This window comes from Neomonachus schauinslandi, chromosome 5 (assembly GCF_002201575.2).
Source record: "Neomonachus schauinslandi chromosome 5, ASM220157v2, whole genome shotgun sequence".
NCBI lineage: Eukaryota > Metazoa > Chordata > Mammalia > Carnivora > Phocidae > Neomonachus > Neomonachus schauinslandi.
Window position 1 is genome coordinate 4,604,428 of NC_058407.1, and position 11,256 is coordinate 4,615,683.

The 11,256-nt window shown below is 46.5% G+C and overlaps 1 protein-coding gene across 2 annotated transcripts in view; it reads left to right on the top strand.

Moving 5' to 3' along the window:
• SMC1B (structural maintenance of chromosomes 1B) overlaps positions 1–9,897 on the top strand; it is a 67,584-nt gene extending 57,687 nt beyond the window's left edge. The window contains exons 20-25 of one of the 2 annotated variants that reach the window (XM_021687808.2): positions 1,603–1,759; positions 2,620–2,774; positions 3,811–3,962; positions 5,786–5,855; positions 8,567–8,677; positions 9,808–9,897. In XM_021687808.2, coding sequence (XP_021543483.1) covers positions 1,603–1,759; positions 2,620–2,774; positions 3,811–3,962; positions 5,786–5,855; positions 8,567–8,677; positions 9,808–9,897 — 735 coding nt within the window. The remainder of the gene's footprint in view (positions 1–1,602; positions 1,760–2,619; positions 2,775–3,810; positions 3,963–5,785; positions 5,856–8,566; positions 8,678–9,807) is intronic. The other variant, XM_021687809.2, reaches the window with a different exon arrangement.
• Positions 9,898–11,256: the final 1,359 nt, after the last annotated feature.

Consider the following 11,256-nt stretch of genomic DNA (forward strand, 5'->3'; position numbering starts at 1 on the left):
TGTGTGTTCAGCAGAACATGAGTATCGTGAAATTTCTTCCCAAAGAAGAAAAGCTTCTGTGGTCAGCCGGTTTTTTGAAGGGCTGTCTCCTTGAAGATGCACAATGATTATTAGTCTCTGAGAAATCCTGCAAGAGACAGAAGTAGCCACCATGCTCCAGCGTCCTGGCTTCTGCCCGTCAGGGTTCCGCTGTGGCCCCTGCATTCACAGCTGCAGGGTACACACCTGGGATGCAGTTTCAAGGGCTCTTTAATTGAGCAGCTCTAGCTCTGCGTCACAGGCACCCCTATAAGCCATACTACAATGCTATGTTTCTTTCTGTTTTGACTCCATCCTGACTAGCCTTCCATCAAGCAGGGACCCCCACCCCACCCCACCCCCAGCTACAGGGGACGCTTGAGGGAGAAATGGTTAAACATGGGCTCTGTGAGAAAGGAGGGAGTAGAGAGCAGACGCCAAGTAGCAATACCCACATCTTTTAATTTCACACGTTCTTAATATATGTTGTGAGATTCATTGGGCTCTTGGATTGTATTTATGCTATTTTGAGGCAATGAGAAAAAAGCTTTTGTCTCTTCTATAGTCTATTTAATGCTTTCATTTTAGAAAATCCTTCCCCACCTTATTACTGAGTAAATATTTATAAATATTCTTCCTGTTCATGGTTTTGCTTTCATTACCTATTTAATTCATCTGAAATTTATTTTGGCATATGGTATAAGGTAAGAATCTGTTTTTTAAAAGTGACCTAAGTTAGCCCATTTACGCAACATGTTTCAAGTAATTCTCTTCTCAGGGACTTAAAACGTCACCTTTATCATATATAAATTAAAGATCCTGGGAGGACAAGAACGCTTTCCTGGAAGGTTTCCCTTCCCTCCTCATTCAAGCTCTATCCACTGTTCTGGTTTCAGCTTCAGTGCTGCCCCCCCCCCCCCCCGAAGTTGGGTCCCTTCTCTCTGCCTCGCAGCACCTGTGGTTGGTGTTCAGAGCATATTCGCACTGTTGTCAATGCCAGTATGTGGGTCTGACTTCCCTGTGAGCTCTTTAAGGGCAAGGCCAGAACGGTTTTCTTTTTTTTTTTTTTTTTAAGGTTTTATTTATTTATTCATGAGAGACAGAGAGAGAGAGAGAAGCAGAGGCAGAGGGAGAAACAGGCTCCCCGCAGAGCAGGGAGCCCGATGCGGGACTCAATCCCAGGACCCTGGGATCATGACCTGAGCCGAAGGCAGACGCTTAACCGACTGAGCCACCCAGGCGTCCCAGGCCAGAACAGTTTTCATCACTGAATGCCTAATACATAGTAAACAATCAGTATTTTGTAATGAATAAGTGAAGGTAATATGTGAATTGAGGAATTCTTTTTAGCCAGATGAGGAAGTACGGAAGGGATGCGGGTTCCAGGAGAGCAGGGTCTCTAACACTAGAGCCGTGGATGAGCGCAGCCTGCTGGCATTTCAGACTCAGAGGGGTTCGAGGGAGGGAAGGCATGTTTGTGGAGGGAGGGAAGGAGCAGCGGCCCGATCCTGAAGGGCCCTGTGCCTAATTACTCAACAGTTTGGAAAGGCAAGCTAATCATTGCTGTTCTTTACCCAATAATAGGCTCTACAAACTGATAAGGAAGTGGAGGCCCACCTGAGACTCCTGCTGCAACAGGTGGCATCCCAGGAAGACATCCTCTTGAAGACTGCGGCCCCAAACCTGAGAGCCCTGGAGAACCTAAAGACGGTCAGAGACAGGTTTCAGGAGTCCACAGATGGTGAGCCTGGGCTATAGTTGTCAGCAAGGCCATATTCCTGGGTGTGGTGGGCTTGGATTTCTGTAACACTTACCAGCAATCCCCCCTGGATTGTAGCTTTATTTTTATTTAGCTTTTTATTTATTTGTATCATATATTTTCCTCTGTTGCTTTATATTAATGTGCATTTTTAATACTAGTTGCTTCCTTTTTGAAAGTGTTCTGCTTTAACTCAAAAACCGGTTTATTATTATTTTTTTAAATTTATTTGAGAGAGAGAGCGCGCGCCTCCCCCCCCCGCCCCTGATGCAGGGCTCAATCTCATGACCCTGAAATCACAACCTGAGCGGAAACCCAAGAGTCAGACGCTCAACCGAGCCACCCAGGTGCTCCAGGTGTATTGGTTATTTTAGAACAGGTATTTTTTAATACCAGCAGGATGGTCATATTAGATACTCTTTCAGAATTTGTCATTATCTTAAAATTAGCCCTACTAGAAAAATGGCTCATCAATTTTAAGAGCCATGTTCTTGGAATTAATAACAATTGATGTATTTTAAAGGTAGACTGTACTCAAGACAACCAAATTCAAAATCCAGTTTTTAAAATACTCTACGCTTTTGGGATGCCTAGGTGGCTCAGTCTGTTAAGCACCTGCCTTCGGCTCAGGTTATGATCCCAAGGGTCCTGCCTGGGATCGAGTCCCACATCGGGCTCCCTGCTCAGCTTCTCCCTCTGCCTGCCGCTCCCCCTGCTTGTGCTCTCTCTCCCTCAAACAAAATCTTAACAAAAAATTAATAATATTCTGTGCTTTAAAGTTGAAATAAGAGGAGCCAGCCCCTAAGTGGTCTGCAAAATAAAGAACACTGATTTTCTCTTAGCTTTTGAGGCCAGCAGAAAGGAAGCCAGAATGTGTAGGCAAGAGTTTGAACAGGTGAAAAAAAGGAGATACGACCTTTTCAGCCAGTGTTTTGAGCACGTCTCGATCTCAATTGATCAAATCTACAAGAAGCTCTGCAGAAACGTCAGTGCCCAAGTATGTACTTTTTCACCCCCAAATGTTACTGGGAACTTTGTGTTGGTGGTAGTTGTTTTCTGGTGGGAAATAAATGTGTCACATTATCTGAGTGACCCACTTCTGGAACAAAGTCAGTTCCAGAAGATTGGTTACCATCGTAACTGGGTGTGTTCTGGATCCCACTCACTCTACCACTGGCCAGCCTGGACAAGGCAGAACCTCTCTGGGCCTGTCTCTTCATCTGAAAAATGAGGGGATTGGTCATTTAGTTCCCAGATTCTCTTCAGTTCTGGAGTTCTGCTCTCTGGTGCTAATTTGATTTTATGGAACGGTCAGTGGTCTCTGTAGTGAAGATACCTGTAATGTGGAGGGTCTTGGGAAATGGCTGACCTGGGGTCAGGAGAAGGAAAGAACCAAAGGCAGGATTGTGTTGATAGTCTCTTTGCTAGAACCCTTGCCCGATCCTCAGTCAGTCCCCATGGCAGATCCTTTGGTGCTGAATGTGGACTCAAGATGTCGATCAGGTCTTCCACATCTGCTTTTACCTTTCTCGTGGTGTTCTTTTATGGCTGAAAGTTGATCCTGGATCAGATATTGAGAATTTTAGCCAAAAATAGTTATTTTCAGTAAAGACTGAAATAAACCCAGTAACTCCTTAAAGGCAGGATTCATCTCTGTAGCCACAGTACCTGGCCCCCAGCAGGTATTCAGTAAGTGGCTGGTGAATGGGCCACTGAGTGGGCTGCCTGAAGACTGTTTTTGTCAGACGGTGGTACGTGCTGCCTACGTCTGCCTGGCAGGCCTGTGGGGAGGCCTGATCCTTTGTGTGTGTTAGGGTGTTTTCCCTCTGCTCCCCACCCAGACAGCCCCGTTTCCTGTGACCACACTGTAGAGCCAGCTATGTACATTATCTGCAGGCATCTGTATTTTGCCATCACAATGGAGGAGAACCTAACCAACAGAATATCTTGCAGTTAAACTCTATTGCAGTTTCCAAAGTTGAAATTTACTAATTGCTTTTCTGATTTTGCTGAGTAAATAACCTGTGTTTCAGGCATTTCTTAGCCCAGAGAACCCAGAAGAGCCTTACCTAGAGGGAATTAGCTATAACTGCGTGGCTCCAGGCAAACGGTTCATGCCAATGGACAATCTGTCAGGGGGAGAAAGGTGTGTGGCTGCATTAGCCCTCCTGTTCGCCGTGCACAGGTAAGACCACGGCAAGCTATCTGATTTTGCATCAGGGCAGAAATCAAACGGACCCTCCTCCAAAAGACCCGTTTTAGCATATGTGATACAGAACTGTTTTCTTTAGCCAGACAATATTCGGGTTCTGTTTCAGGCCTTTAATAATTTAGACTGCAAATCTAACACACAATTCAGTCTTAGATAGATTTTCATTAATTTTCTGTAATTACCAGTAGCTACTAATATTCCAGCTTTACAGAAAAGAAAGAAAAAAAAGAAATACTGGAATGGCCACATATGACATCAGGATTGCCAACAGTTAACAACAACAAACCCAAACAGAACAAAAACTCCCGACCTTTGTATTATTTTCCTAGTGCCTATTCACAGACCTGTGTTTATGTAAAGAATGTTAAGTGAAGTATTTCTTCTGAAAAAATGTTTGACCTCATTTCCAGTGGTGGCAGTTGAAGTAAATCAAGAAAACATTAGCTAAAATTAGGGCAACTGACTTTCAACATGCAAATCCTTAGATGAAGATCTAGGTGCACATGATGCAGCCTCTCTGCTTTCGTGACCAGGAAGATCAGCCTAGGTTCTCCAGCTGCTTTTTACTGCTCCCAAGGATAAAGAAGAGGCCATTACAGGAGAGGAACAGGAAATAGCATTAACGCCAGCAGACTCTGGGGAGAGCAGGCCGCAGGAATCGAACCACGAGCCTGTGCTGAGCAAGTCTCAGCAGAACAGGACTAGTACCAGGTGTCACTGCCATCCATTTATTCAGCAGATATTACATATCTACTGTGTGTCCGGTGCTGCCGGTGTAGGCTTTGGAGAGACAGCAGTGAACAAAACAAAATCTTTGCCTCAGAGACTTCATTTTTATTGGGGAAGACAAATGAGAAGGTATATTAGTAAACTAATTCTCTAACATATAGACTATCAGGAAATGACAGATGCTACAGAGAAAAAAAACAAAGTAGGGAATGGAGATCATAAGTAGCAGTAGCAGGGTAGGGTTTGCAGTATTAAAGACTCACCTGGGAAGGCCTACTTGAGAAGGCAACATTTGAGCAAAGATTTGAAGGAATGAAGGGAGTAAGTCTTGCAGGTAGCTAAGAGAAGAATGTTCTAGACATGGAGAACAGCAAGTGCAAAGGTCCTGAGGCCAGAGAGAGCCTGGCATCTGTAGTGAAGAGACTGTATGCAACAGTGGCAGGCACAGGGCTGGGAAACTATTGTAGCAATCAAGGTGGAAGATGAGGGTGGGCTGGACCAGGGTGAGAGCAGAGGCTGAGCAGACAAGGTGTGGGGTGTGAAGGAGGCAGCAGGATGACCCCTAATCAACTAGAGTGGGAAGACCCCTGGAGGGAGCAGTTCTGGAGAGGAAGGTGAGGAGCGGGATCTTGGATGACCTTGAGCTGTTTATTAGACACCCACATGGAGCTGTCGAGTAAGCTGCTGGACAAGGGAGGCAAGTGTGGGAGCGATCAAGACATGGATGATATTGAAACCCTGAGAAGAGATGAAATCACCAGGGGAACTAATTAGTGTGTAAGCACTGCACCCCAAGGGCACTGCACTGAGAGGAGTTGGTGGGAGAGATGGAAGGAGTGGTGGGCCAGGTGAGGGGAGCAGACGGTCATCCTTGATGTCAGAGCCACAGGCCGGGGGCAGCCCCAAATGCCACCTGCAGTGGTCACGGGGGACACGGACTAAACACTGCACATTGGGGTCGTTGGTGACTGAGGCTAAAGCATTCAAGATGATGTATCTTATTTACTCCGAATACTGTTAATCCTAATAGAAAGCTGTAACTTACTGGAGTGTAACTTTTTTTCTAGTTTTCGGCCTGCTCCATTCTTTGTGTTAGATGAAGTGGATGCAGCTCTGGACAACACGAACATTGGCAAGGTCAGTTTCTTTCTGCTTTTAATTTCCAGTAGATCACTTACAACTCGAGGATCACGTTCTGGTCAGAAAGACAGTTTACCCTGAACACACACAGTTTGTTGGATAATTGCTGATTAAAAGTCAAATCTAAGTTAAATATCTGAAAATTTGGGGCAGTTTTTTTTTTAAGATTTTATTTATTTAACAGAGAGAGACACAGCGAGAGAGGGAACACAAGTAGGGGGAGTGGGAGAGGGAGAAAGCAGGCTTCCCGCGGAGCAGGGAGCCCGATGCAGGGCTCGATCCCAGGACCCTGGGATCATGACCTGAGCCGAAGGCAGACGCTTAACCGACTGAGCCACCCAGGCGCCCCTGGGGCAGTTTTCATTCGAGGTTTAGGGAACCCTCAATGAATTATTAGGGAATCAGGATAGGAGTCAGGTGAGGATTGTTTTACTGAATCCACAGCATTGCTAGTGAGTAACTTGTCCCCAGATCTAGATTTTGGGACCTAGAGGGTCACCAAGAGGCCCGGTGGCAAATAGGACCAAATCAGTTGTTTAATAAAGTCTAAAAATAACACTTCTAAATAAAATTCCAAAGGAATTAAAGTTCAAACTTCTGCCGCCTCCCCCCGCATTTATTAAAATTAATCCGATTGTTGCACTTCATGATCCTGTTTCTCAGTATTTGAGACGAGGGAACTAAGGAAACAGTTTAACTCTTGGGAGTTCAAGTTAAGGTCAGCCTTCAAGATGAGAGCATAGATCTAAAAAGCCCCCGAAAGAGGACACTGAAGCCACATATCGCCACTGTGACTTTCTGACATGAGAACGGAGTCGGCCATGGAAGCCTGACCAAAGGCCGTGGAGTCCATCACTGGCAGTACCTGGCCCATGGCTGCCGAGGGACGGGACAGCTGCAGCCCACGGACTCTGGTGTCATGGTCCTACTGCCAGAGCCGTCGTTTTGGAGATGGATGAATCAGACTCCTGGTTCCGATTCCAGGACAGTGGAAGCTGGCATCCTGCTATACACTTAGTCTTGTGAGCTTGGCTAAGGAGTCCTTCTCGGAGCGGTGTCTTCAGTTCTTAGTGCCACCCTGGCAGGCTGAGTCTCCGAAGCTGGCCCACCTGCTTTCTCAGTCGGCTGAGTCTGCCGGGAGGGGCCGGAGCTGTAGCTGAGGGGCCTGTCTTCTTTCAATGCTTCCCGAGCTATCCTCCTCTGACCCTTCCTGCACAGGGCACCGAGTGCCTAAGGACAGCCTGTCAGCTCCACAGTCCCAAAATGTAGAAAGCTGATCCCCAGTCCCTTGAACCTTGTGGAGGACAGCAAGAGCCACCTTCTGGGACCTGCCAGATTTCAGAGTAACCAGGGAAGGAAGACATGGGAGCAACAGAAAATCTGTTGTCTTTTGAATGCCAGCCGAGGTGCATTGGCTAATGGGACTCGATGGCCTGACTCATTTGGGAGAAATCTCCCTTGAAGAGGTGACTTTAGGTACTTTGTACCCACGTTCTGTATGTTGGGGTGGGGCTCTATTTTTGTGGACTGCGTTTTTTAAGGTATCTGTGTCTTCTAGCAAAGTTTAGATGTTTGTATTACCACCATCTCCAGGGACTCTTACTTAAGACTCTTCTGTTGGCACCCATCCTATGTATGAAAATCCTTTTAACTTCCAGTCTTCCCTTGAAATTTACCCTCCTGGCCACTCCACTGCCCTACTGAGCATGAGCGAATGGAGGAGGACCAAACCCAAAGTAGCTCCCACTCCGTCCCGCGCTCAGGGTGCCCCGTTTACCTTACCACAGGTAACACTCCAAGCCAAATGCGTCCCTTCTGCCTCACCTTCCACTCTTGGCAGCATCCCAGGACTTCACAGTCCTGCATCCTAGTGGCCACCATGGCCTCGAACGCCAGATGGGAGTTCCTTCTGCCTGTGGATCCAAGCCTCTTGGCCAAGGGCACTTTCCCCTCTTCATCACTCACCTGAGCTAGTGACTTGCTCCCCATCCAGGGCTGCCGTACCTGCTTCCAGAGCTGCGTCCTTACCGCCCTGGTGCAGTCGGGACCGATGCAGACAGAGAAGAGCCCTTCTGGCCCCTCACCCCAGCTGGGAGTTGGCAGACGTTTTGTGAAACTGTGGCCAAGTTCTTCCCTATGTTTCTCTGGGTTCCGAGCAGAGTTTGTTCAACAAGACTCATTTCTCTCCAGAGTCCATTTTGTTCTTATATTCTCATGCCTTGGATTCGAGCTTCCTGAAGGAGCCACTGAGTTCAACTTTAACCAAATAATTAGATTATGGTTATGAATACATATATAATTGCCATTTTTCCCACTTCTGGCTTTAAGTTAGCAAAACAGGAAATTGGAAGTTTAAATACCAGTCTGTCCTTTCCCACATAGTGTCTGAGTGGCAGTTTTTATCTTGTTATGAAAGCTGATTGCATTTTCACCTGACGGTATCTTAAGTTAGAGCTCTGTTCTTAGAAACATTCTTAAAGTTTCAGATGCTAGATTTAGTAAGATTTACAACTTTTTTACTAACCTCTTTAGAATCTGAATTATTTCCATTTCTGCAGTTACAGTGGATTTACTGAGTTACCAGAAAGGCAAGTAAGTGCCTTATCACCTCCCATGGGCAAAGCCGGAGACAGGCCCAGTCACCGTCCAGGGGCCCAGCAACGAGGCCTTTCCCTGCTGGTGAAATGTGGGCTTTGCGTTCCCCGCAGGTCTCAAGTTACATCAAAGAGCAGACGCAAGAGCAGTTTCAGATGATAATCATTTCCCTAAAAGAGGAGTTCTATTCCAAAGCCGATGCACTGATAGGCGTCTATCCAGAGGTAAAGACCACCAACGGGGAGAGGAGAAGTGTCCCTCAGTTCTTTCCTGACACCTCATCACAAGTACCGGTGGAGTCTGGAGATACGGTTTGATTTCTGGAGTTGATAAATATAGGCTTAAATAATTTTTTAAACCAAGTAAGATTTTAAAAACTCGTATTTTTCTATGGCAGTACACAGAAATTTTAAAGATATGCTTTAAGTGAAAAAGCAAATCAAAACTTGCAGAACAGTTAAAGATACATGCTAACATACACAGCAAACTATTAATATCCTATTTCATATTTTTCTAATGTTTGAATGTTTTAGGCAAAACAAATGCATTGTGGGTAGCACTAAAGGAGCAGAGGAAAAAACCAGTTGATCAGACATTCCAAGTTGTATAGTAACTTAGAATTCACACACACCTTTCTCAAGCTGTTCAAAATACTGACCTGAGCTAACGGAGTAGAGCAGCTCATCCAGATCATTCAGTTTGGGGACAGTTAGGCTTTACTTCCTGAGTTTTCATTTAAACTAAGATAAAAATTAACTTCCCTTCCTGTGCCTCTAAGATGTGAGGGGACCCCTGGAAATTCTCATCCCAGCGTAGGGGAGCCAAAAAGATCTTTTTCCTCTACCCATCTTAGGTTCTCTGTAAATCAGACTGGCAAAGGCAGCTGAACGAGAAAAACCGTTCATACCGCGTGCACCGCACACGCGCACAGCGGACACACCTGGTGAAGAGTAATCCCAGGGCTGGCTGTCTGGGACTTGGGCTTCTACACCGTTCCAGGCTAAACTGAGGAGAAAGGGTTTGGGGCTTCCGGGTCAGGGAGGCAGGTGAGGGGAAGGTGAGGAGTGTGGCAAGCGCGGAGCGAGCATCCTCCTGCAGCAGCGCATGACCTTTGCCCGTGGGACACTCGTGCCCACTGTCAGCAGCCCCTCAGCGTGGTCATCTGGGCTGGCGTGTACGTGCACCTTCACCAGAGAACACACCAGCGGGAAGCTGACCTAACCGGAGACCAGTGGCTATGAGGAGGCCCCTTTTTAAGTGCGAATCCAGGTTCCCTAGTGGCCCTTCCTTGACGTTTGATGACACTTCGTCCCTAAGCAGAGAGCTGACCCTCTGCTGTCCTTTCTCATTTCAGCAAGATGACTGCATGTTCAGCCGAGTTTTGACCCTGGATCTTTCTCAGTATCCAGACACCGAAGACCAAGAAAGCAGCAAAAGAAACTGAGAGTTGCGTTAGGACCGTGAGTGACCCCGAGCCAACAGGACAGTCGGGCAGGTCAGGGTCACCAGTGCTTAGTCCTTGCTCCTGAACAACCAAGTGCGGGAGCAGTTGAGCGGCCAGTGCCACTGCGACCAACAGATGCTGGAGCTCGCTTCCGTCCAAGTTCAGGCCCCTTAGCGTTGCATGGGTTAAAAAAAAAGGTGCAATTTTGTACCCTAGTTTCAACTGCCATTTTGAAAGCCAGTCAGAAAAATGTTGAATTCTGCATTATTTTCACTCAGGTCTTGCCTTGCATGCTTAAGTAATCTTTAAGAGAAACTCTTGGTTCTCAAACGTACTAGCTACAGGGCATAGAACCTGGATTTTATAGGAAGTTATTTCAGAGGATGTTATCAATATTGAAAATATCAATAAAGAATATTCTAATTTCAAATGTCTCCAAACTACAATTATAGAAACAACAACAACAAAATATTTTAAGGTGAAACTGAATTATGTCCGCCTCAGTGAAATCTAAATTTCTCTAAGTATAATTTCTGTTAACAAAATATTGAAGAACACACGCTTTCCCAAGTAACTAACAACTGACTTCTCTACTTACACACATTGTTATGGGGAGGAAAGGAAGTTGCCACATTTGCAGTAATACTTCATTTCCATTTCAAGATGGACTAAAATTTTGTACCTAGCAGAGTAGCTCCCTCACTGTGATCTACTGAAAGTCACCCCTCCACACAAGGGTTTGTAAACACGTAAACATAAAAATAAAGCAACACAACATGGAATAAAACAGAATTCTGAGATGCTGGTGGTCTTCACTAAAGACTGGGCCCACCTGCGGACGGTGGGGCGGGGGGGGGGAGGCCTGAAGAAATAACCATCACTTGTGAGCGCCGCTTACCACTCACCGCTTCACGCAGACTCAGGGCACCCTGTGCCCAGCAAGTAGACCGCAGCCACACAGACGCTTCCTGCCCTCACCCCGCCAAGCTCTAGCAGCCGCACAGAGCAAGCAGAAGCCACTCGATCTGTCCTCCGCACCTTTTTTAAGAAACCATCAGCAATACCCTCTAAATCACAGACTTCCTCTGCCTTGGAAAACATCCAACTTCACGTTGAAATGTCCCTGTAGGGCCCCATGAGCTCAGAGCAGTCCCTTATCGCTGCCTGGGCTGTTCTCACTCCCAGTGATCCCACAAAGTACGGTCTGTTTTGTGAGACCACGCACCCCCATTCCTGCCAACCACGGGATGATGGAGGGATGCAGATGGGGCGCTGTTACAATAGGGCCTTCTTGTCATCACCACCACCCCCCCCGGAGCCAGTGTTTCTCACCGACAAAATCATACCCAAGCAAATGAG